Below are 27220 nucleotides of genomic sequence, written 5' to 3'. Positions count from 1 at the left end.
GCACCCAAGAAAAGAGAGAGCCAGATAATGGAAATTCTAAATGCCGTATAATAGCTTCACCTGACTCTCTGACTTGCATAGTCTACATGCATGCCCACGGCAAATTGAGAGCAATCTGAACTGAGATCTGAGTCTCTCTCCTTACCAGACATAGAGAGTTTTCAGTTAGAGTTTATTTGCCTGCTAAAACAAAAATATTAACACTCTTCAGAAAGATAAAACAGAATCTAGAGTTTTTACAACATAGCATTTACAATATCGAGGATATAATCTAAAATTACTTGATATATGAGCCAGGGAAATGTGAACTATTTTCAAAGAAAAGACAAGTCAACAGATGGTAACCCCAAGATGATCCAGATGTTGGAACTATCTGACAAAGACTTTAACACAACTATTAAAACTGTGCTTAACGAAGTAAAGAAATATGTTTGTATCATTATAAAGAAAGGAAATCTCAGCAAAAAAGGAAAATATAAAAAATCAAATGGAAACTGTAGAACTAAGAAATACAATATCTGAAATCAAAATGATGTTACTAGATGGACTTAATAGCAAAATGGAAATGACAGAGGAATTGGTCTGTCAGTTCGAAGATAGAGCAATACAAAATAACCAATATGAGGAAGAGTAAGGGAAAAAATTAAAAACAACAACAACAGAAAAGGAAACTCAGGTACCTGTGGAACAACAGCAAAGGAGTAATAACAGGAGTAACAGGTAATTGAACCTCCAAAGGGAGATGAGAGAGATTATAGGAAGAGGAAGAAACAATAGTAATAGCCACAACTTTCTCAAAATAGGAAAACATACATAGAGGAACAACAATTTGAGTGATCATGGCCTTAGCAGAAATAATGGAGGCTAGAAAACAATGGAGCAACATCTTTAAAGTACTGAAAGAAAAAAGCTGTCAATTCAATTCTATATCTGATGAAGATATCTTTTGAGAATGAAGATAAAATAAAACTGGCATCTTAGGTGTAGTTGTGTATTTGGCATACTGATTAAGAATGCGGGCTCCGGAGACAGAATCTAGATTTGAGTTTCAGCCTGAGTACCTCTTGTGATCATGGGTGAATTATATAAATTCTCTAACCTCAATTTCCTTATGTGTTAAAAACACTTAAATGAAATATCTAAACTAATGAGTAGCAATGAGAGGATGCTTCTTAAGCACTTAGTATCTGCTTGGCATATGGTAAATTGTTGGAAAACATTAGTTACCATTTATATATGCATGTTTTTAGCTTTCATAGTAAATATAACCAACCTTTATAGAATTTCGTATTTTATATTTTTATCTGTTTCATTTTTGTTCAACTGTAGAGAGGTTGGCTGTATCTTGAAAAGGGAAGAGCGAGACTCCGTCTCTTAAAAAAAAAGAAAAAAGAAAAGGGAAGAAACCACTGACAGTATTGTAAAAGGGAAATCACTTTTACTACTGCTTTGACTTCAGCAAAAACAAGATTTAGGAAGCTCTTATTTTCAGAAAAGGAAATGAGAGGGGAAATTTTTCTCTCTTAGAAAATAAAAAACCTCAGCACCTAATTAATAAGATTTTTACTATGTAAATTAAACTTTATCCAATCATTCTTTGTCCCATTTGGTACCCTTTTGTTTGTTTTGTTTGTCTCCTTATTTCTTTTTCAATATTTTTCATGGTATTTTAAGAGGATGATTTAAACAGTTAGAGATAAACTTCTGATTTATCTGATTTAATGGGTTTTTTTTTTTTTTTTTTTTTTGGAGACAGAGTCTCGCTCCGTCGCCCAGGCTGGAGTGCAGTGGCGCGATCTTGGCTCACTGCAACCTCCGCCTACCAGGTTCAATTGATTCTCGTGCCTTAGCCTCCTGAGTAGCTGGGATTACAGATGTGCACCACCACAACCGGCTAATTTTTGTATTTTTAGTAGAGACGTATTTTGCCATGTTGGCCAGGCTGGTCTCGAACTCCTGGCCTCAAGTAATCCACCTGCCTCAGCCTACCAAAGTGTTGGGGATATGGGCATCAGCCACTGCACCTGGCCTAATGTGAATATTTTAAAACCTAAAACCATTTATTTTCCTTTGAAGTAAAAGGTAGAGGTATCTAAAGTAGATAGAGAGAGTCAGCTAGGTATGTGGAGTTTATCTCTCAGTCTGATTTGTGTTTTAATGTTCATAAGCATAAACCATAAGATACCCCTTTTGACTTTGTTTCTGCATTTGATATGAATGGTAGTGAAAGATATTGTGTATTAAATTTGGCTTTTTAAATATAATTCATTACATAAAAAAGTCTCCAAGGGGGATATGCTTTGTTCTATTCTCCTCTAAAAAGAATTATATAATCAAACTTTTTTTTAATTCTAGTTGTTGGAAATCTTAAGATGTAGTTTTGGCAAGGTGCAGTGGTTCACACCCCTAATCTCAGCACTTTGGGAGGCCAAGGCAGGAGGATTGCTTCAGCCCAGGAGTTCTAGAGCAGCCTGGGCAACATAGACCCTGTCTCTGCAAAAATAAATAAATAAAACAAAATTAGCTTGTTTTGGTGGTGCACGCCTGTGGTCCCAGCTACTTGAGAGGCTGCAGTGGGAGGACTGAATGACTGTACTCCAGCCTGGGTGACAGAGTGAGACCCTGTCTCAAAAAAAAAAAAAATTTATATATATATATATATATATATACACACACACACACACACACAAATACGTGTGTGTATATATGTATATATACATGTGTATGTGTGTGTGTATATATATAGTTTTATTCTTAGATCAACTGTTTGGACTTTACTGTTGACATACCTGCTTTTCTTCTCCGAACCTGGTAGTTTTGCTTTCACTTAAATTTTTAATTCTTTTTATAAGGTATCTCAAAATCTTTTTGGAAAGAAATAGATAACCAGGCAGGCTGATAGGTAAGAAGGTAAGAAGACCACTTGTTAAAGAATTCCATGTGTTGCTTTTAAAATGTCTGTCTTATTAAGACCAGTGCCTAAAAATTTATAGGCATAGATATTCATCACAGCATTTTTTATAATAGAGAAAATTTAGAAACAACCTAACTGCTGTCACTAGGGAGCTGTTATATGAAATATAGTTCAACCATACAGTGTAACACTGCACAGCCATTAAAAATGATATTAGAATATTGGTACTCTCAGACAAAGATTTTGAAGCAAGAAGTTAAAAGTTCAGCCATCCCCAAGTGGCCGAACTAAATTCAGATGCCCAGACACATCATGATGGCATGGAAAATTTCCCTTCATACAGTCTTAAATAAAGAAAACAGACTACAAAACAATATGTAGGATGAAACCTACTATGTCTAAAATATATAGATGATACATTTATACTCCAAGTAAGTAAAAAAATACGGAAGAAAAAATGATTATATAGTTCCATAATTATTTAAATAAAAATAATTCCATGATTAAGAGGGGAAGAAAAGGTTACAAAGCAGTATGAATAGTGTGATGTCATTTTTGTATAAAATATATGAAGAAATAGACATAGAAGAAAGTAATGAAGTATCCCAAAATATTATATTAATGATCATTCTCTCTGGAATTGTTGCATGATATATTTATTATCTTTGTTTCCCTTTTATGCATTCTGATATAAAATTTTTTGTAGCAAGCATGAACTTTTATCATTGGAATAAACATTGATGCTATATTAAAATTAGAGTGTGGTGGAGCATGGTGGCTCATGTCTATAATTCCAGCGTTTTGAAAGGCCTAGGCAGGAGGACCACATGAGGCCAGGAGTTTGAGACCAGTTTGGGCAACATAGCAAGAACTCCACTCTACCAAAAAAAAAAAAAATTTGGGCAAGGTGGCACATACGTGTAGTCCTACCTACTCTGGAGGCTGAGTCAGAAGGATCACTTAAGCCTAGAAGTTCGAGGTTACAGTGAGCTATGATTGTGCTGCCGCACTCCAACCTGGATGACAAAGCAAGATCCTGTCTCTTAAACAAAAATAGAGAGAATTTAATGAAATAGATGTTATAAAATGTAAAGTTATGTGTTTTCATGACATTAAGTGAATACAATTATCCCTTGGTATCCATGGGGGATTGGCTCCCAGACCTCCCACAGACACCAAAATCCACGATTGCTCAAGTCCCTGATATAAAGTGGCATAGCATTTACATATAACCTTTATATAGTATTCCATAGACTTTAAATCATCTGTAGATTCCTTAGAATACCTAATTGTGTTAGTCCATTTGCATTGCTTTAAAGGAATATCTGAGACTGGGTAATTTATAAAGAAAAGAGATTTATTTTGACTCATGGTTCTGCAGGCTATATAGGAAGCATGGTGCCAGCATCTGCTCCTGGTGAGGGCCTCAGGAAGCTTCCAATCATGGTAGAAGGCAAAGGGGAGGCAAGCACATTACATGGAGAGAGCAGGAGCAAAAGAGAGAGGGGGGAGGTGCCACACTCTTTTTAACAACCAGATCTCTTGTGAACTCAGAGCAAGAACTCACTTATTACCACAAGGAGGGCACTAAGCCATTCATGAGGGTCATAGGTCATGACCTACCCCCATGACCCAAACACCTCCCACTAGGCCCCACTCCAACATTGGGGATCACATTTCAACATGAGATTTGGAGAGGAACACACACATAAAAACCATGGATGCATGGTTTGGATGCTGTATAAGTAATTGTTATACTGTTACATAGTATATGCTATACAAATAGTTGTAAATGCTGTATAAATAGTTGTTATACTATTGTTTAGAGAATAATGAGAAGGAAAATTGTCTGTACATGTTCAGTACAGATTTTTTAAAAAAATTTTTTATATAGAGTGTGTTGAATACACAGATGTGGAACCCATGGATATGAAAGGCCAAGTACACAGATTATAATCTTGTAATATATATATAAACATATCAAAATGTATACTGGAGTATATAGAGATCTTTTAGATTGAAATAGTATAAAAAATACTTAATACATTTCACTTGTATAAGTACATACATATAATTGAATATAAACATGTACATATAGATGAAATTGTACCCTTCATATCCAGTCTTACATTCCAGGAGATACAATAGAACTATCAGCACAAATTTTGCAGTAAATCTTAGTTGACTCAAATTCACATGAAATGGCTAACAAGAACAAAAACTTTCCTTTTTTGAATAATGCTTTCCCTTTACTTTCCCACTTTCCCTTTTCCTTTAAGTAGAAATATAGGGCCCTTTTTACTTGATAGTTGATTTTTCAGTTTTTAGGTTAGGTAATGTCTGGTGAAAAGCTGTTTTAGATGCTATGATTATTGAAGGAATTACCCTTTAGATTACTGGGAAGATCTCCAGTTGATCCAAAATGTATTTTTCTTTATGTTTCTCACATTTCAGGGTATTCAAAAAGCTGAATCTATTTGTATTTCTTTTTTTTTTTTTTTTTTTTTGAGATGGAATCTTGCTTTGTCACCCAGGCTGGAGTGCATTGGCACGATCTAGGCTCACTGCAACCTCCACCTCCCAGGTTCAAGTAATTCTCCTGCCTCAGCCTCTTTGTATTTTTTTTTCCTTTTTCTTTTTTTTTTTTTTTTTTTTTTTTTTTTTGAGTTGGAATCTCACTTTGTCATCCAGGCTGGAGTGCATTGGCATGATCTAGGCTCACTGTAACCTCCACCTCCCAGGTTCAAGCGACTCTGTCAGCCTCAGCCTTGGATAATTGTATTACCTTATCCAAGGTACCTACTAAATACATACCTCAGTTTCCTCATCTCTGATGAATATTATATCATGCATGTAAAATACTATAAGAGCCAAATGTTAACTTTTACAATTATTGTGTTTGTAAAAACTTAACTGATATATTGTTATTAATTTTATTTTTATCTGTATATTAGTCTGTTCATTCATTAAACACACATTTAATAATTAACAGGTCTAATGGCCTAGCACTGTAGCAGTTTTTGCCCTCTTGAAATTTTTTTCTTTTCTTTTTTTTGAGATGGAGTCTCGCTCTGTTGCCCATGCTGGAGTGCCGTGGCGCGATGTACGCTTGCTGCAAGCTGCCTCCCAGGTTCATGCCATTCTCCTGCCTCAGCCTCGCGAGTAGCTGGGACTACAGGTGCCTGCTACCATGCCTGGCTAATTTTTTGTATTTTTTTAGTAGAGACAGAGTTTCACTGTGTTAGCCAGGATGGTCTCGATCTCCTGACCTCGTGATCCTCCTGCCTCGGCCTCCCAAAGTGCTGGGATTACAGGCGTGAGCCACTGCACCCAAACCCCTCTTGAAATTTATATTTTAGTTGAAATATAACTAAAATGAAAAATTTTTTTTCCTCGAACAGGTTCTAGGGGAAAAAGTTTTTTGGCATCAATTATTCTGTTGATCAGTTCATTACTGTGCTTTAAATTCTTACCATCATTCAAATGAAAACAATATATATAGTATATTGTTTATATACTATGTATAAACAATATACTATATATATTTAGTATATAGTATATAGCTTTTTACACCAGTATATAGCTATTTACACCAGTATATAGTATATAGCTATATAGTATATAGCTACCAGTATATAGCTATTTACACCAGTATATAATATATAGCTATTTATACCAGTATATAGCTATTTACACCAGTGCTACCCAAAATGTGGGCTGTGGACCAGTGCTTATCCATATGAGATAATTATAAAACTTGAGGCTGGGTGTGGTGGCTCACGCCTGTAATCCCAGAAATTTGGGAGTCCAAGGCAGGTGGATCACGAGGTCAGGAGTTCAAGGCCAGCCTGGCCAAGATGGTGAAACCCCGTCTCTACTAAAAATACAAAAATTAGCCAGGCGTGGTGGTGGGCACCTGTAATCCCAGCTACTTGGGAGGCCGAGGCAAAGAATAGCTTGAACCTGGGAGGTGGAGGTTGTAGTGAGCCGAGACTGTGTCACTACACTCCAGCCTGGGTGACAGAGCAAGACTCTGTCTCAAAAAAAAAAATAAGAAAGTAAGCTGTAAACTTATCTCATACTTTCTGAGGGTCAAGGATATGAGCACAGCATAGTTAAATGTCTCTGGCTCATGAAGGTCCAGTCAGGTTATTATCTAGGGCAGTATTCTTATTTGAAGACTTGACTAGAGGAGGATCCACTTCTATGGTCACTCACATGACCTCCTCACAGGGCTGTCTCACATGGCACCTGGCTTCCCCAGAGTTAGTAATCCAAGAGAGAATAAGAACATCTAAGATGGAAGTCCCATTCCTTTATAAACCATTTTTGATTTTTTGTTTTTTAACTTTTATTTTAGGTTCAGGGGTACATGTACACATTTATTATATAGGTAAATTGCATGCCATGGGGTATGGTGTACAGATTGTCACCCAGGTAATAAGCATAGTACCTGATATGTAGTTTTTCAATCCTCTCCCTCCTCCCACCCTCCACCCTCAAGTAGGCTCCAGTGTCTGTTGTTCCCTTCTTTGTGTACTCAAAGTTTAACTCCCACTTATAAATGAGAACATGCAGTGTTTGGTTTTCTGTTTCTATGTTAGTTTGCTTAGTATGATGACCTCCAGCTCCATCCATTTTGCCTCAAAGGACATGATCTCATCCTTTATTATGGCTATATAGTATTCCTTTGTGTATATGTACCACTTTTTTTTTTTTAAATCCAGTCTACCATTAATGGACATTTAGGTTGATTCCATGCCTTTGCTATTGTGAATAGCGCTGCAATGAACAAGCACATGCATGTGTCTTTTATGGTAGAACGATGTATATTCCTTTGGATATATACCCAGTAATGGCATTGCCAGGTTGAATGGTAATTCTGTTTTAAGTTCTTTGAGAAATTGCCAAACTGCTTTCCACAATGCCTGAACTAATTTACATTCCCACCAGTAGTGTATGAGTGTTTCCTTTTCACTACAACTTTGCCAGCATCTGTTATTTTTTGATTTTTTAAAAATCGCAATTCTGACTGGTGGGAGGTGATATCATTGTGATTTTGATTTGCAGTTCTCTAATGATAAGTAATGTTGAGCATTTTTTCATATGTTTGTTAGCCACGTGTATGTCTTCTTTTGAAAAGTATTTGTTCATGTTTTCGCCCACTTTATAATGGGGTTATTCTTTTTTTGCTTTAAAATTTTGTTTCAGTTCCTGACAGATGCTGGATATTAGACCTTTCTTGCATCCGTAGTTTGCAGAAATTTTCTCCCATTCTGTAGGTTCTTTTTATTCTGTTGACAGTTTCTTTTGCTGTGCAGAACCTCTTTAGTTTAATTAGGTCCCACTTGTCAGTTTTTGTTTTTGTTGTAATTGCTTTTGGCATATTCATCATGAAATCTTTGCCAAAGCCTATGTCCAGAATGTTATTTCCTAGGTTATCTTCCAGGGTTTTTATGGTTTTAGGTTTTACATTTAAGTCTTGAATCCATCTTGAGTTGATTTTTGTGTATAGTGTAATAAAAGGATCCAGTTTCAATCTTATGCATGTGGCTAACCAGTTATCTCAGCACCATTTATTGAATAGGGAGTTCTTTCTCCATTGCGTGTTTTTGTTGATTTTGTCAAATATCAAATGATTGTAGGCATGTGGTTGTACTTCTCAGCTCTCTATTCTGTTCCATTTGTCTGTGTGTCTGTTTTGTACTGCTACCGTGCTGTTTTGGTTACCGTATCCTTGTAATATAGTTTGAAGTCTGGTAATGTGATGCCTCCAGCTTTGTTCTTTTTGCTTAGGGTTACCTTGGCTATTCGAACTCTTTTTTGGTTTCATAGGAAATTTAAAATAGTTTTTTCTAGTTCTAGGTTTGTGAAGAGTGTCCTTTGTAGTTTGATGGAAATAGCACTGAATCTGTAATTTGCTTTGGGAGCATGACTATTTTAACAATGTTGATTCATTCTATCCATGAGCATGGAATATTTTTCCATTTGTTTGTGTTATCTCTGATTTCTTTGAGCAGTGTTTTTTAATTCTCATTGTAGAGCTATTTCACCTCCCTTTCAATACCTAGTTAGATATTTTATTCTTTTTGTGGCTATTGGGAATGGGATTGCATTCCTGATTTGGCTGTCAGCTTGGAGGTTGCTGGTGTACAGGAATGCTACAGATTTTTGTACAATGATTTTGTATCCTGAAGCTTTGCTGAGGTTTATCACATCAAGGAGCTTTTGGAGCTGGGCGTGGTGGCTCATGCCTATAATCCCAGCACTTTGGGAGGCCAAGGCAGATGGGTCACTTGAGGTCAGGAATTCAAGACCAGCTTTGCCAATATGATGAAACCCCATCTGTACTAAAAATACAAAAATTAGCCGGGCATGGTGGTGCATGCCTGTAGTCCCAGCTACTCAGGAGGCTGAGGCAGGAGAATCACTTGAACCTAGAAGGCAGAGGTTGCAGTGAGCTGAGATTGTGTCACTGCACTGCAGCTTGGATGACAGAGCGAGACCCTGTCTTAAAAAAAAAAAAAAAGCTTTTGGGCTGAGACCATGAGGTTTTCTAGGTACAGAATTATATTGTCTGCAAACAGGGATAGACTGACTTGGATTGGGTTTCGACAGTCTCCTGTATGTTGATGATCTTTGTTCCTATCCATATTCAGGGATGATGAGTTTGGTTCTTTCATATAATGGCATTTGGTCTATTACCTCCTGTACTGTTTTATTGTAATCCTTAGATTTCTTGGATTGGGTTCTGTCCAAATATGTTTGTTAGTTTGTTGCCTCAATGATATGTCTAATATTATCAGTGGGGTGTTACAATCTCCCACCATTATTGTGTGGTTATCTAAGTTTCTTCATAGGTCTCTAAGAACTTGATTTATGAATCTTGATTTATGCACTCCTATGTTGAGTGCATATATATTTAGAAAAGTTAGGTCCTTTTGTTGAATTGAGCCCTTAACCATTATGTAATGTCCCTCTTTGTCTTTTTTGATCTTTGTTTATTTAAAGTCTGTTTTGTCTGAAATTACAATAGCAATCCATGCTTTTTTCTGTATTCTGTTTGCTTTGTAGATTTTTCTTCATCCCTTTACTTTGAGTCTATGGGTGTCATTGCATGTGATATGGGTCTCCTGAAGACAGCATACCATTGGATTTTGCTTCTTTATCCAAGTTATCATTCTGTCTTTTAATTGGGGTGTGCATTCAAGGTTAGTATTGATGTGTGCGGATTTGATGCTGTCATGTTGTTAGTCGGTTATTATGAAGACTTGTTTGTGTTGCTGTTTTGTAGTGTCACTGGTCTGTGTAGTTAAATGTGCTTTTGTAGTGGCCAGTAACAGTCTTTCCTTTCCATAGCTAGCACTTCCTTCAGGACCTCAGTAAGGCAGGTATAGTGGTAACTAATTCAATTACCACTTACTTGTCTGAAAAGGATCTTATTTCTCCTTCATTTGTGAAGCTTGGTTTGGCTGGATATGGAATTCTTGGTTGAAAATTTTTTTTTAAAGAATGCTGAATATAGGTCCCCAATCTCTTCTGGCTAATAAGGTTTCTGCTGACAAGTCTGCTTGTTAGCCTAATGGGGCTCCCTTTGTAGGTGCCCTCCCTCTTCTTTCTAGCTGCCTTTACATTTTTTCTTTCAGACCATGGAGACTCTGATGACTATGTGCCTTTGGGATGATCTTCTTGTGCAGTATTTCACAGGGGTTCTCTGCATTTCCTGAATTTGAATGTTGGCCTCTCTAGCGAAGTTCATGAAAATTTCATGGACAATATCCTGAAATATGTTTTCCAAGTTGCTTACTTTCTCTCTCTCTCTTTTAGGGATGCAAATGAGTCATAGATTTGGTCTCTTTACATAATCACATTATTTCTTGGAGGTTTTGTTCAGTCTTCTTTATTGTTTTTTCTTTATTTTTGTGTGACTGGGTTATTTCAGAGAGCTACTCTTCAAGCTCTGAGATTCTTTCCTTACCTTGGTGGATTCTGCTGTTAATACTTGGGATTGCATTTTGAAACTCTTCTGATGTGTTTTTCATCTCTATCAGATGAGTTTGGTTCTTTCATATAATGGCCATTTGGTCTATTACCTCCTGTACTGTTTTATTGTAATCCTTAGATTTCTTGAATTGGGTTTTGACTGTCTCCTATATGTCGATGATCTTTGTTCATATCCATATTCTGGATTCTGTCTCTGACATTTCAGCCTAGTTAAGAACCATTGCCTGGGAACTAGTGTGGTCGTTTGGAGGTAAGAGGACACTCTGGCTTTTTGAGTTGCTAGAGTTCTTGTGCTGGTTCTTTCTCATTTGTGTGGGCTCATATTCCTTCAGTTTTTGATGTTGCTGTCCTTTGGATGGATTTTTTTGCTTTTCTCTTCTTTGATGCCCTTGGGGATTTGATTATGGTATAAGGTGGATTCAGTTGATGAACTTTGATTCTAGTCTGTTCCTGGGTCTTGGAGGAGCGCTCTCTGATTACTTTCTCTGTGCCTCCATTTTTTGGGGGGTGTTCTGGTCCACAGGGCTTCCTCAGTCAGGTTCCTCAGTTGGCAGAGAGGCTGCATTCTTGCAACATCAGCCCTAATCGGCTATCTGTGTGCTTCCTGGGGAAACATGAGGTTGTGCCTGCCTGCAGAGTTCAGGTGGAAGTGGGAACCCTGGATTGGAAGTTCTCGTAGATGTGGCCCATCTGGCTACAAGAGGCAGGGTGGGTTGAATTGCCTGCTCTGCCATCTGGGTGTTTCCATGGCAACAAGAGGCTGTACCCCCGGCAAATTCAGGCAGAAGCAGGACCACTGGGCCAGAAGCTCTAGCAGGCATGGCTCACCTGGCTACCAGTGGTGGGGGTGGGTGGAGGCACCCACCCTGCCCCCTGGGTGTTTGCTGGGACAATAGTAGGCTGTGCCTACCAGCTGAGTTGCCATAGAAGCAGAACCCCTGGGCCGGAAGCTCTAGCATGTGTTGCCCCCCAGCTACCAGAGGCAGGGATGGGCAGGGTGACATGCTGTCTTGTCTGGGTGTTTACTGGGACAACAGGAAGCTGAGCCCCCCTGCTGAGTTCACACAGATGTGGAGCTGCTGGGCTGGAAGCTCTCACAAGCATTGCTTGCCTGGCTACCAGTGACAGGGGCGGGTAGGGTCATGTAATTTGCTGTCCCAGCATTTCTTGGGATGACAGGAAGCTGCATCCTTCAGCTGAGTTCACACAGAAGCAGGACTGCTGGGCTAGAAGCTCTAGCAAGCATTGTCTGCCTGGCTACCTGTGGCAAGGGTAGATGGAGTGGCCAGCCAAATTCTGGCTGAAGCAGGACCACTGGGCTGGAGGCTGTTGCTGAGCCCCATCCAGCAAGGAGTAGTGGAGAAATCTTACTGCTTTCAGGCACTGCAGTGGCGGCCTCTATTGGGGCTATAACACTGGTGCTGATCTGCTCCGGGACGCAAAGCTTGTAGAGGTGCCCTTGGGCTTCAGAATTGCCTCCACCAAACATCTCAGTGGCTCTGCCTCAGTCTAGAAGCATGGGGGTGGGGGGCACAGGGTGGTCAGGGGGAATCTCCCATTCCCAGTCTTGCACAGGTTTCTGTGGAAAGTGTGAATCCCCCTGGGGGCTCTCACTCACCGTTTGCGGTGTTGGTTAGGTTCTCCTGGCTCTGTACTCAGCCCAGACAAGCTGGTGCCCACCTTCATTCCTCCGTGCTCTCTGTGTTTCCCTGCTGCCTTGATAGATCTCAACGTTGTTTCTCAGATGATCAGCCTGCAGGGTCAGTGTTCAGTAGCCCTTTTGCTTATTCTCTGTGAGAGCAATGCGCATGAGCTGCTTCTAGTCTGCCATCTTGGCCCCCCTAACCTAACCCATTTTTAGATGTTACATTTCATCACTTCTACTTCTGCTATAATCTATTTGTTAGAAGCAGGTCACTTAATTACACATTATGGCATTAGTTTGTTGTACCTTTTGTGCTTTTCCTAGCATCTGTGAAGTATTATTGAAAGTATTTTAGTAGTGTTAGGAAATGTGTATTTTATAATAATTATTTTAGTAGTGTTAGAAAATGTATATTTTATTTGCAGTTCAAATTTTGTTTTTTTTATTTTTTATTTTTATTTATTTATTTTTTTTGAGACGGAGTCTTGCTCTGTCGCCCAGGTTGGAGTGCACTGGCGCAATCTCGGCTCACTGCAAGCTCCGCCTCCCGCGTTCATGCCATTCTCCTGCCTCAGCCGCCCGAGTAGCTGGGACTACAGGCACCTGCCACCACACCTGGCTAATTTTTTGTAGTTTTAGTAGAGACGGGGTTTCACCATGTTAGCCAGGATGGTCTCAATCTCCTGACCTTGTGATCCACCCGCCTCGGCCTCCCAAAGTGCTGAGATTACAGGCTTGAGCCACCAGGCCCAGCCTCAAATTTTATTTTTTAGTGTACTTTGTAGTATAGAAATAAGTACTTCATATGCTGGAGGTAGCTGTTAACATTTTATGAATTTTCATAATGCTATACCATGTGCACATTTTTTAAAGTCTTCTTAAAATAAACAGCATATTTAGATCTCATTAATTTAAAAAAGTTACCAGTAAGTCTGGACTGCTTTTTCTTTTATGAAAAAAATTAAGCTAACTTAAACCACATATTAAGCTAACATAAACCACATATTGTGATAGTTTGATGAACTAATCTAGCTCGGTGTTTTGCAATGTTTTTTAACTCATGCTTTCTTTCATAAACCTTCCATTAGTGTTTTTTGAAACTTCAAAAAAAATAAATGTTACTAAATACAAACCAAGTTATAGTATCTCAGAGGAGAGAGAGATATCATCTCATCAATTTTTTTTGGCAGGGGTGGTGGGAGCTTTCTGGTGAAGACCGGAAAACCTGTTAGACAAATTCTGAAAAACTGTAACATTCATCTCATCAATTGAGAATAATTATTTTTACTAATTTAGTGTAAATCCTAGATGCCGTTGTTTATTATCAGATGCTTTTTATATAATATGTGTTTAAGTGGTTTTATTTTTTATTTATTTATTTATTTTTGAGATGGAGTTTTGCTCTTGTTGCCTAGGCTGGAATGTAGCGGCACGACATCAGCTCACTGCAACCTCCACTTCCCAAGTTCAAGCAATTCTCCTGCCTCAGCCTCCTGAGTAGCTGGGATTACAGGCACGTGCCACCATGCCCAGCCAATTTTTTGTATTTTTAGTAGAGATGGGATTTCATCATGTTGGCCAGGCTGGTCTCAAACTTCTGACCTCAGGTGATCCACCCGCCTCAGCCTCCCAAAGTGCAGGGATTACAGGCATGAGCCACCATGCCCGGCCGTTTAAGTGTATTTTTATAGCACAGGGTTAATAATAGTTTCCAAATGGACTGTCAGTATTTTAAAAGTAAGGCTCTTTTTAACAGTGTGCTCTTAAAAGAAAAAAAGATTATTAAGGAAGGTATGTGATTATGTTTCTAAATCATTTTGGCTTAATCACTCCAAGACCGCAACTTCTTGCTGCTTTTTTTTTTTTTTTTATCATGTTTTGGCAAGTCCCGAAGCAGTATTTTTGGGATGTTTAATTTTTTTGTTTCTGGTATTTAGGCATGTATGATATGACTAGGAAGAAAATAGAATAATGATTTTCAGAGCTGATTTGCTATGGAAACCATCTTTTAAAATTCATCAATATTAAACAACTGTTATTGCGGTCTTTGAGTTGGTAACAATCGCAATGTATGTTAGTGTTCACACAAATATTTCTTTTTCTTTCTTTTCTTTTTTTTGAAACAGGATGTCTCTGTCACCCAGACTGGAATGCAGTGGCACTATCATGGTTTACTGCAGCCTAGACCTACTAGGCTTCAGAGATACTCCCACTTCAGCCTCCCACGTTTAATTTTTTTTTTTATAGAGACAGGCGTCTTACTCTCTTGCCCAGGCTGGTCTCAAACCCCTGGGCTCAAGCAATCCTCCTGCCTTGGCTCCCCAAAGGGCTGGGATTATAGGCATAAGCCACCACACCCTACTTGCATAAATATTTCTAAGGAATTTGGAGAGTCAAATAAATGAAGTTTACTATGAGCTTTCCCCTTTTTGTAGGTTACCCATTTATTCTTTTAAATTAGTGATAGAATACATATGAAGAAATTATAGAAGAGCTGTAAAGTAGCATCAGTAGAACAGAGATCTAAGGAAATATTTGAGATTTTTATCTAAAATTTCATTTGAACAGGGTTATGTTGCTAAGGAGTTTTAAACCCCTGCCATACACTATTAGAGCTGTAAGAAAACTAAAAAGTCAGGAGCAGTGGATCAAGAAACAATATCAAGGTTAGAACTCAGAAGAAACTTAGGAGCAGTTTGGCAAAGGGGACAATTGAAAGGATCATTTTTCCAGGACAGGAAAATAATGATAGCTTATACAACTCTTTTTGATTTTATTAGATATTTTGCTTCCAATAGTGTGGAGCGTAGTGTGGAGATAAATAGCACAGTATCTCAATTTCTTATTTGTAGTGTAACCCTATCCTATTATCCTGGCTTCTGTTGTAATTTTTTTTTTTTTTTTTTTAAGACACAGGCTTCATCACCCTGTCTCTTAAAAACTCTTCTCTGTTGCCCAGGCTGGAGTGCAGTGGCATAACCATGGCTGACTGCGGCTTCGAACTCCTGGGCTTAAGCAATCCTCCTGCCTCAGCCTCCCGAGTAGCTGGGACTACAGGCACATGTCAACACACCTGGCTATTTTTTTGTGTAGACAGGGTCTCACTGTGTTGCCCAGGCTGGTCTTGAGTTCCTAACCTGAAATGATCCTTCCATCTTGGCCTCCCAAAGTGCTGTAATCACAACCCTGAGCCACTGCCCCTGGCCTAATTTTATATTAAAATTGTAATATTCTAGATTGTAGAGCTTAAAAAATACAGTACCAAAAAAGGTACTACAGGAGAAATGTTTTCTCGTTTTCTAAGGACATGAGTATGAACTGTCCCTTAAGACCTGTGCACTTTACTGAAACAAAACTAGTCTGTTTAGCATCACTTTTATATAGATCGGTATTTTTGCCGACATCTAGTGCCCAAAGAAACTCCCAGCCTATCTCCTTCATGTTGAGTCAGCATTCCAAGAAACAATCAACTCCTATAAGATAAAAACTTAGATTTTCACACTTATGAGTATGTTTATTTCTGAGTTAAAGTTTTCATTGTTAAAGAACCTGGAAGGCTTTTTATAGAATATGCAACTCATCATCCAAATAGAAACTTAAAAACTTGGAGGCTCGGCGCAGTGGCTCACGCCTATAATCCCAGCACTTTAGGAGACAGAGGCGGGCAGATCACCTGAGGTCAGGAGTTTGAGATCAGCCTGAACAACATGGAGAAACCCCGTCTCTACAAAAAATACAAAATTAGCCAGGCGTGGCGGTGCATGCCTGTAATCCCAGCTACCCAGCTACTCGGGAGGCTGAGGCAGGAGAATCGCTTGAACCTGGGAGGCGGAGGTTGCCGTGAGCCGATATCGCGCCATTGCACTCCAGCCTGGGCAACAAGACTGAAACTCTGTCTTCTGTCTCAAAAAAAACCCAAAAAACAAAAACAAAAACTTGGGGCTTGGGGAATTTACCTTTGAATTGACACTGTAGGTAATATGTTTATATCAGAATATTATTCATCCTGTCGAAAGAAGATAATTTCCACTTATTGTTCTATAAGAATGAATTTAATGTCTTTAGGATGAAGTAGAGTATAGATTTTTAAATTTCCCTCTGTCCCATTCTTCTTCACTAGAACCAATTAAATGAATAAAAAAAGGAGAAAGGCAGTAGAAGAGAATACATGCATGGTTCTCACAAGGCAGGCCTTCTGTCTCTGGTAAAAAACTTGAGTTTTCTTTTAGTGTATATACTCTTGGTTTAGGATCTGTGGAATTTCATTATTTCTGTTCTTTCTCTCAGTGACACATGTAAATGAGAAAATCATTCAAATCCAGTCTAAAATAATTTTTAAAGTTTTTTCCTCTTGTTTTGCAAAAATATTAAAAGCTAAAGCTAAAAATTCAAAGTTGCACCTATACTTTCATTTTTGTCATACAAAAATTGTGGCCATATGGTTTCAGTGTATGTTTTCATGTATCTGTATGTAAAATAATTGAAGAACATGGAAAAATAATCTGTTAAAGTCTTGAATTGTGATTTTTTATTTTCTTGAAATTTCAAAAAGTATTTTTGCAATAAAGGAAAATGAAAAAGGAAATTTTAAAGTAGATCATATAAGATGTATTGGTTTGAAAATTACTACTTTAAATGTAGAGTAATATCCCTAATTCAATTCATTGTATTTAAATTTAGAGAGAATAACAAGAGCATTTAATCACATTCTGAAATTTTGTGCTGGGTGCTAAATCTGTTCAAAGTATTAAATATTTGAATATTTGGGAGATTCAAAATAGTATTTGTCCTTAAAGTATATAAAGGTTTTCTGAGGAAATTATTGCATTTCGTTATTTATAGTATATTAGAAATAGGAAACAAGCTCCACCTAGGAACTTACTGTAGTTTAGCCTTTCATATTCATACTTCTCTCTCTCTCTTCCCGCCACCTCTCTCTCCCTCACTCTCCCTTTCCCCCATCCCCTGTCTCCTCCCCTTCTCTCTTACTACTTTTGGTATATTTTGCATATTTTCTGGTAGATTAATTCCAGGTGACTTTGATCACAGTGTGGTTTTTTATATAGCTTTGTTTACCTCTTATAGGTGGGAGGAGGCCTACCACACTAAAACTTTTTCCTTAGAATTCTTTCTTAAAAATTCTAAGTTTCCATCTTTATTACCACCAAAAACAAAAGTTTGCCTTATATGTGTGTGTATATATGTGTGTGTGTATATATGTATATATATACACACACATATATATACACATATATACACACATATACATGTATACACATATATATACACATACATACATATATGTATATATGTGAATTTTTTTTTGAGGCGGAGTCTTACTCTGTCGCCCAGGCTGCAGTGCAGTGGCATGATCTCGGCTCACTGCAACCTGGCTCACTGCAACCGCCACCTCCCAGATTCAAGCAATTCTCCTGCCTCAGCCTCCTGAGTAGCTGGGATTACAGGCATCTGCCACCGCGCCCAGCTAATTTTTATATTTTTAGTAGAGATGGGGTTTCACCATATTGGCCAGGCTGGTCTCGAACCCCTGACCTCGTGATCCACCCACCTCGGCCTCCCAAAGTGCTGGGATTACAGGTGTGAGCCACCGCGCCCAGCCTTATTTATTTATTTATTTATTTATTTATTTATTTATTTTTGAGACGGAGTCTCGTTCTGTCTGGCCCAGGCTGGAGTGCAGTGGTGTAGTCTCGGCCCACTGAAGCCTCTGCCTCCCAGGTTCAAGCGTTTCTCCTGTCTCAGCCTCCTGAGTAGCTGGGACTATAGGCATGTGCCACCACACCCAGCTAATTTTGTATTTTAAGTAGAGAGGGTTTCACCATTTTGGCCAGGTTGGTCTCAAACTCCTGATTTCAGGTGATCCATCCACCTCGGCCTCCCAAAGTGCTGGGATTGTAGGCATGAGTCACTGCTCCCAGCTGTGCCTTATATTTTTAACTAGTAACCTGAATAAATTCAGGGTGATTTTGAAAGCAGAGCTCACAGGATTTCCTGATAGTTTAGATGTGGGTGTATGAGAAAGAGAGGGGTCAACGATGACTCCTGGGTTATTTGCATGAGCAACTGGAATAGATTAGAGTTGCCCTCAATGGATACCAGGAAGGCCGTAAATGGAGCTGGTTGGAGGGGATGGAGGCAGATGAAAAGATTACTTTTGGACATGTTAAACTTGAAATGGCAAACAGGTATTTGGACTGGTGCTATAAACCTGTAAGTCATTGGCATGTAGATGATAGTTAACATATGCCTATGAAACTGGACAAAAGTTTCATGGTAATTAGGTATCAATAAGCAGGAAGGTAGCAAAAAAACTAACTTTACCTATCTCACAATTTTGCCTTGTCCCAGGATTGCCCATAGCCCAATTCTTTTGATTCAAGCACCAAAACCAACTCTTAGAGTTGTTTGTTTGTTTGTTTGTTTGGTTTGGTTTTTTTGAGACAGGTTCTTGCTCTCTTGCCCAGGCTGGAGTGCAGTGGCATGACCATGGCCTACTGTAGCCTTGACCTCCCAGGCTCAAGTGAAACTCCCAACTCAGACTTCCAAGTAGCTTGGACTACAGGTGTGCATCACTACACCTGGCTAATTTTTTACTTTTATTTTTGTAGACATGAGTCTCACTGTGTTACCAGGGCTGGTGTTGAACTCCTGGGCTTAACCAATCCTCCTGCCTTGGCCTCACAAAGTGCTAGGATTACAGCCATGAGATGCTGCACCCGGCCTCTTCTCAAGAGTTTTTTGGCTAAGCAATTAATATATGTGAAGAGTAGGCATTCAATAATATGTCTTTTCCTTTTATACATTTAATCTTTTAAAGGGCAAGGCAGCCAGGAGTTGTGGCATGTGCCTTCAGTCTCAGCTACTTCGGAGGCTGAGGTGGGAGGATCACTTGAGCCCAGGAATTCAAGTCCAGCTTGGGCAACCCACCCCTGTCTCTAAAAAACAACAAGAGCCAGGTGTGGTGGCTCAGGCGTGTAATCTCAGCTCTTTGGGAGGCTGGGACAGATGGATCACTTGAGTAGTTTGAGACCAGCCTGGCTAACATGACGAAACCCCATCTTTACTAAAAATACAAAAATTAACCAGGTATGGTGGTGTGCGCCTGTAGTTCAAGCTACTTGGGAGGCTGAGGCAGGAGAATCGCTTGAACCCAGGAGGCGGAGGTAGCAGTAAGCCGAGATCACACCACTGCACTCCAGCCTGGGTGACAGAGTGAGACTTCGTCTCTGAATGAATGAATGAATATGAATAACAACAATGACAAACCCAGAAACATATGGGCAAGACAGCTTAAATGTAGGATGTTTGCATTTAGCCACTTCACTCTTTACTAGTGAAGGTATGGTGAAATTATGACTGAATTACATTCACCTGCTTTACTAGACAATGACAGGTAATTGGATTAATGAAGCATAAGGCAAAATATAGAGTAATTTTAGCTCAGTGTGATAGTCGAAGGGAAAAAAATTCAAATGATAACAAAAAACCAACCTATATTCCCCTGGGCACTACGAAATAACATCTATACCAGTGGTTCTTGTACTTTGGGACACATTGGAATTACCTGGGCATCTCTTTAAAATACTCCTATCTGGCTTCTACTCCCAGACCTTCTGATTTATTTGGTATAGGAGGAGCTTTGGCGTCACAGCTCTCCAGGTGGGCCTAATGTGCAGCAAAGTTTGAGAACTACCACGATGTATACTTTTTTTCCTAGTGAAACTACCACTAATAGTCACAGTATTCAGAGTCCCTTCCAAAATTCTTTTTATTCTTTGCTGGTGCCAAAAACAGAAGCAACATTGTTAAGGGAAGATCCTCAAGGCAGAGTGGAGTAAATGAGTGCCCTCTCTAAATCATACAAATAAGTCACAATCGTAATTTATTTTAGATTCATGACAACTGTTCATCTGGCCACTTATTTATAGCATACATGATCCCCAAATTGGAGGCAACCGTAATGTCATGGAGTGCATCAGAGTTGAAGTAAAAAGGCTTGTATTCAAATCCCAGTTCTTCCGCTTACTAACAGTTATGATGGGCAATTCATTCAATCTTGCTGAAGTTCTCATTTTTTTCTTCCTAATATGAAAATAACCAGATCTGTTTTGCATGGTTGTAAATATCTTTAAAAGCTAATGTATGTGAAGATAAACTATAAAGTATATAAAGATATTAAATAATTATTATCTGAAAGGATTTTTCTTAACCTTAGAGATGACGTAACTTTCTAGGTTTTTTTTTTCTGTATTTTTTCATTGCCTTAAGAAGGAGATCTGCATACAGTAGATAATAAATGCATTTGAACTTAACGTGTATAGTAGAGGAAGTATTATTTTGTATTTCTATACCATGTTTTAATCTGGGTAGAAACGTAAGTTTTCTACTCATGCCTGGGTTCCAACACATGTGTTGCCACTTGTTAGCAAATTTGTGTCAGTAGACACGTTCTAAGAGTCAGGTTTGTTATCTTTTTGTATGGCGAATAATATCTATCTTTCAGGGCTGTTATGGCCCTCACATGTAGTGCCGTAAGCATAGTAGCTAGAATGGAGCATGCAGAAAATGCTAATTCCTTTCTTCTCTCCAAGAATATCATAATCTTGTGATAGTACAGATGACCTTTGAACACCACAGGGGCTAGGGACCCTGCCCACACACAATCAAAAATTCACATATAATTTTTGACTCCTGAAGAACGTAACTACTAATAACCTATTGTAAACTGGAAGCCTTACTAATAAGGTATACAGTTGATTAATATGTATTTTGTATGTTATATTTGTTCTGTACTGTATTTTTACAATAAAGAAAGCCAGAGAAAGGAAAATGTTATTAAGAAAATCATAAAGGAGACAAAATATATTTATTATTCATTAAGTGGAAGTAGATCATAAAGATCTTCATCTTGTCTTCATGTTGAATAAACTAAGGAGGAGAAAGCAGTGGGGTTGGTCTTTCTGTCTTGAGGGTGGCAGAAACGGAAGAAATTCAAATATAAGTGGATCCTCTCAGATCAAACCCGTGTTGTCTAAGAGTCACCTGTAATTTTTAAAATCTGAGTAATAATTTTTAATAGCTAAAAATTCTTAACTGTCATTTAAAAATTTTGTTTTGCTGATTTCTATATCATTTAACGTTTTAAAACTTTTTTATTGATGCATAACGGATGTACATGGTCCTCCTGCCCAACCCCACCCCCCACCCCCACAACATGTTTTTTGGAGTTTTTTCTGGTTTTTGTTTGTTTGTGTTTTGGAGACAAAGTCTCACTCTGTCCCCCAGGCTGGAGTGCAGTAGCGCAATCTCGGCTCACTGCAACCTCTGCCTCCCGGGTTCAAGCAATTCTCCTGCCTCAGCCTCCCTAGTAGCTGGGACTACAGGCGCATGCCGTCATGCCTGGCTAATTTTTTTGTATTTTAGTAGAGACAGGGTTTCACCATGTTGCCCAGGCTGGTGTCGAACCCCTGAGCTCAGTCAATCTGCCCGCCTCGGCCTCCCAAAGTGCTAGGATTACGGGCATGAGCCACCACGCCTGGCCACAGATGGTTTTAAAAGCAGTGTTTATCTTTATGCTTTTTCAGATAAGTTTATACCATGGATAGCACAAAGGAGAAGTGTGACAGTTACAAAGATGATCTTCTGCTTAGGATGGGACTTAATGATAATAAAGCAGGAATGGAAGGATTAGATAAAGAGAAAATTAACAAAATTATAATGGAAGCCACAAAGGTATGTTTCTTGTTTCTTTTGATGTGTGTAATTTAATGACCTTTTAACTTTCTGTTTCAAAGAAAATCATTTGAATATCATTTGTATTTAATATTTCAATATTTTAATGTATATTATTTTTAAACTACAAAAGGGTATGGAATAATCTCCCTTCTATTCTGTTGCTCCTACCATCCAGGTTTCTATTTCACATGCATATAATAGGCATTTAAAACCAAAATAATGTATATGTTCCTGTTCACCTTTTTTTTTAACCCCAGTGGGAGAAATTGTTTAGGTATTTGGATTTTTTTTTTTTCAGTTAATATAACTTGGAGCTCTTTCTGTATAGGTAAATAAAGATCTTCATTCTTTGTATGCCTGTGTGTGTGGATATAATGTAATTTATTGAACCATCCAAAAAGTTTATGGATAAATATATGTCATTTGTAGTCTTTTATTTTTACAAACATTACTAGTGAAGTAGGGAATAACGTATTTTATAACTTTCTATATGTGCAAGTATAACTGTGGAAGAGATTCCTACAATGGAATTGTTTCACCAACTACACATAGCACAAAAGAATATATGCATGTGTGATTTTTATGAATTGCCAGATTACCCTCCATGGTGTTTCTATCAATTCACACTTCCACTACAAATATCTGAGAGTATGTATTACCATACCGAAACTGTGCCAACACAGTGTATTACTAAACTTTTGTATTTGGCAATCTGAGGTAATATAGTATAGCATTAATTTGTATTCCGCTTATGAAAAATTAGTTTCATATCTTTTCTTTTTTTTGAGACAAGGTCTCACTCTGTCACCCAGGCCGGAGTCCAGTAGCACAATAATAGCTCATTACAGCCTCACCCTGGTCTCAAGTGTTCCTCCCACCTCAGACTTTGAAGAGCTAGGACAATAGGCACATGCCACCAAGCCTGGCTAACTTTTTATTTTTTGTAGAGAGGAGGTCTCACTATATTGCCCAGGCTAGTCTTGATCTGCTGGCCTCCAGCAATCCCTCTACCTTAGCCTCCCAAAGTGCTGGGATTATAGGCATGAGCTACTGTGCCTGGAGCTCTTTTGATATTTTAAAAATTATTTGTATTTCATTTTTTATGAACTTTGATTATATATTCTGTATACATATGCACATTCAATAATTAGTTATCTTTTGACTTTGCTTATGGTAGTTTCTCCTGTTCAGAAATTTTTTGTTTGCTCCATTTTATGTAGTTGAATGTCAACTACATATGGCTTTCTTCAAGGTTATAAAAGAATTCTTTAATTTTTTTACCACTTTTTTGTTTCATTTATATATTATAGAATATATATGTATTAATGTGTTATGTGTATTAATGTATATCAATATTAATATACATTATATATACATAATATATAATGTATATTAGTATGTTGTATTATATGTTATGTATATTAATAAACACAATACATGTATTAATATACATGTAGAAAGATGTAAACTTTAAGAGAATATCCTTGTTCTTAGGAAATGCGTGGTGATGTCCACAGCAACTTACTTTAAAATGGTTTAGCCAAAAGGAGGGGAAAGTGTGTGTGTATGTATGTGTGTGTGTGTGTATACACTTATACTTCCCCAACATATATACATAGAAGTTGGGGAAGAAATCAAATGTAGCAGGATATTAATTGATGAATCTAGGTAAGGGTATATAGGTGTTTGTTGTACTATTTTTTCAGCTTTTGCAGATTTGAAAATTCCACGATAAAAAGTTAAGGAATTATTGTTAATTTCGTTAGCTATGAAAATGTTACTGTGATGAAGTGGGAAAATGGCCTTATTTTTAAATGCATACCGAAATCTTCTGTGGAATGGCTAAATATCTTGATATTTATAATTTAAAATGTTTCACTTGTAATGAAGCATATACAGTAAAATGTTAACAGCTGTTAAATCTGAGTGATAGTTTTATATGTGTTTATTGTATTCATGTTTTCCCTGCGTTTTCCTGAGACTTTTTTGATATTTTCATCATAAAAATGTTCAAAAAGAATAAAACAAATAAAACCTATGAATCTAGTTTTTAGGTTAAGAAATAGAATATGTAGGTTACCCTAGATGTCCCTATCTATCTGATCCTCCCTCTCTATTCTCTGTGACCCAGTACAATTTATTAAATAGTCCATTCTTTTCCTACTGATCTGGTGTGCTTTCTCTTCTGTTCCACTGGATCATTTGCCTGTTTGTATGTAAACAACATGTTTTTTTATTATCATACTTTATAATAAGCCTTGATATCTGCTAGCACAATTTCTTTTTTTTACACTTTGTTCTTTTTCAAGAATATCTTGAGTATTCTTGAAGCTTTGCTTTCATATAAGTTTTATGTGATATATATCAAAAATATATAGGTGCATATATAATTGGCACATATCACATGATTGGTATATAAAAATACATAGAATAATATATATTCCTCTAGTGCATGAGGTGAGTTTATCATAAATGGTACCTTGTTTAAATTGGAATTTTCTAATTGTTACTATTCCATAGCAATACAATTTCCTTTTTACTTTTTTAAAACTCTTATCAGAAAATTTAAAATATGTAGAAAATTACAGAGAATAGTAAAGTAAAAATCCCCATATAATCATCACCCAGCATCAACAATTACCAACATTTTTGCAAATATAGTTATCTATCTTACCCTTCCCCTACTGATTTTTGGAGGGAGGAGTATTTTAAAACAAATTCCAATAAATTGGACACATTTCTAGAAGTTTACAATTTTTCAAAATGGACTCAAGAAGATACAGAGAATCTAAATAGACCTATATAATAAGGAAATAAATTAGTAATTAAAAATCTCCCCATCAAAGAAAAAAGACCAGGCCATTTGGCTTCTCTGGTGAGTTTTATCAAATATTTAAAGAAGAAATGATACCAATATTCCACAAGCTCTTCTAGAAAATAGAGAAGGATGGAACACTTCCCAACTCCTATGAGGCCAGTATCACCCTGACACCAAAGCCAAACACAAGGTTATACATCATTATGAATGCAAAAGTCCTCAACAAAATATTAGAGGACTGATTTAAACAATATAGCAAAGAGATTATGCACCATAACCAAATGGGATTTATCTTAGGAAAGCAAGGTTGGTTTAAGATCTAAAAATTGGCCAAGCTCATGCCTATGACCCCAGCACTTTGGGAGGCTGAGGTGGGTGGATCACCAGAGGTCAGGAGTTCAAGACCAGCCTGACCAATATGGTAAAACCCCGTCTCTACTAAAAATATAAAAATAAGCCAGGCGTGGTGGCGTATGCCTGTAGTCCCAGCTACTCGGGAGGCTGAGACAGGAGAATTGCTTGAATCCGGGAGGTGGAGGTTGCAGTGAGCCGAGATCGCGCCACTGCACTCCAGTCTGGGCAACAGAGCAAGACTCCTTCTCAGAAAAAGATAAAAAAAAGAGAGAGATCTGAAAATCAATTAATGTAATACATCATATTAAAATAAAGGGCAAAAAACCACACGATCATCTTAGTAGACTCAGAAAAAGCATATTTGATAAAATCCCACCACTATTCATGCTAAAAGCTCTTAACAGACTTGAAATAGAAGGGTACTTCCTCAATCTAGTAAAGGGCATCTATAAAAAAACCTACAGTGTACATCATACTTTATGGTGGAAGGCTGAACACTTTCTACCTAAAATGAGGAACAAGGCAAGAATGTCCACTCTCACCTTTTCTACTCAACATAGTCCTAACAGTTCTAACCAGTGCAGTCAGGCAATAAAAATAAATAAAAGGGCCAGGTACAGTGGCTCACACCTGTAATCCCAGCACTTTGGTAGGCTGAGATAGGAGGATCACTTGAGCCCAGGAGTTTGAGACCAGCCTGGGCAACATAGTGAGACCCTGTCTCTTAAAAACAAAACAAAACCCTTACGCCGTACACAAAATTAACTCAAAATAGACTTAAAGAGTCAAAACAATACAACTTTTAGAAGAAAATTTGAGAAAGCCTCTGAGACCTTCTGTTAGGCAGAAATTTCTTAGATGTGATACTAGAAGAACAATCAATAAAAGAAAGTTGATTAATTGGTCCTCATCAAAATTTAAAATGTTTATACTTCAAAAGACAGCAATAAAAATAAAAAGATAGGTCAGGTGTGCTGGCTCACACCTGTGATCCTAACACTTTGGAAGGCTGAGGTAGGAGGATCAGGAGTTTGAGACCAGCCTGGGCAACATAATGAGACCCCCCCCCCAACCTCTTAAAAAAAAAAGAAAAAGATAGCAATGGCCTTGGGTAAAATATTTGTAAAACACATATGTGATAAAAGACTTATATCCAGAATATACAGAAAATGTCTACAACTCAATAAGACAAGCAACCGAATCAAAAAATGGTCAAAAGATGTGAATAGACATTTCAGTAAAGAAGATATACAAATGGCTCTAGGCACATGAAAAGATGCTCAATATTATTAGTCATCAGGGAAATAAAAATTTAAAAACCACAAAGAGATGCCATTCATGCTACTATTGCTTAGAATAGCTATAATAAATAAGACACAGTAACAAATGTTGGCAAGAATGTGGAGAAATTGGAACCCTCCTACATTGCTGATGGGATTTAAAATGGTTCAACCACTTTGGAAAACAGACTGGCATTTCCTCAAAAGGTTGAGTATAGAGGTACCATATGTCAAAGAAACCCTACTCCTAGTTACATACCTGAGAGAAATGACAACATATGTCCACATGAAAACTTGTCCACAAATGTTTATGATAGCATTCTTCACTGTAGCCAAAAAGTGAAAATAAGCTAAATGTCTATCAACCAGATAAATGGATAGACACTATGTTCAGTGATGAAATGATGGGCAGTTTTTTGAATTATTTTCTACATTTTCTTTAATGACAA

General features: G+C 37.7%; 1 protein-coding gene and 1 non-coding gene across 38 annotated transcripts in view; one reads left to right on the top strand and one right to left on the bottom strand.

Moving 5' to 3' along the window:
* The window catches only part of POLK (DNA polymerase kappa), an 88012-nt gene that overhangs the window by 13013 nt on the left and 47779 nt on the right, over positions 1 to 27220 (top strand). For 28 of the 37 annotated variants that reach the window (XM_034959932.3, XM_055112305.2, XM_055112309.2 and 25 more), the window contains one exon: positions 22169 to 22316. In XM_034959932.3, coding sequence (XP_034815823.2) covers positions 22182 to 22316 — 135 coding nt within the window. In that variant the 5' untranslated portion in view covers positions 22169 to 22181. Of the gene's footprint in view, positions 1 to 9992; positions 10126 to 16683; positions 16768 to 22168; positions 22317 to 27220 lie in introns of those variants that run through there. The other 9 variants (XM_055112304.2, XM_055112302.2, XM_055112301.2 and 6 more) reach the window with 4 other exon arrangements.
* On the bottom strand, positions 13761 to 13821 carry LOC112439943 (U7 small nuclear RNA). Its single transcript, XR_003028163.1, has one exon. It is a non-coding gene; the product is annotated as a U7 small nuclear RNA (small nuclear RNA).

The sequence above is a fragment of the Pan paniscus genome, chromosome 4 (genome assembly GCF_029289425.2).
Source record: "Pan paniscus chromosome 4, NHGRI_mPanPan1-v2.0_pri, whole genome shotgun sequence".
In the NCBI taxonomy this organism is placed as follows: Eukaryota; Metazoa; Chordata; class Mammalia; order Primates; family Hominidae; genus Pan; species Pan paniscus.
Note: the sequence above shows the minus strand (reverse complement) of the source record. Positions and strands in the feature narration are given on the sequence as shown.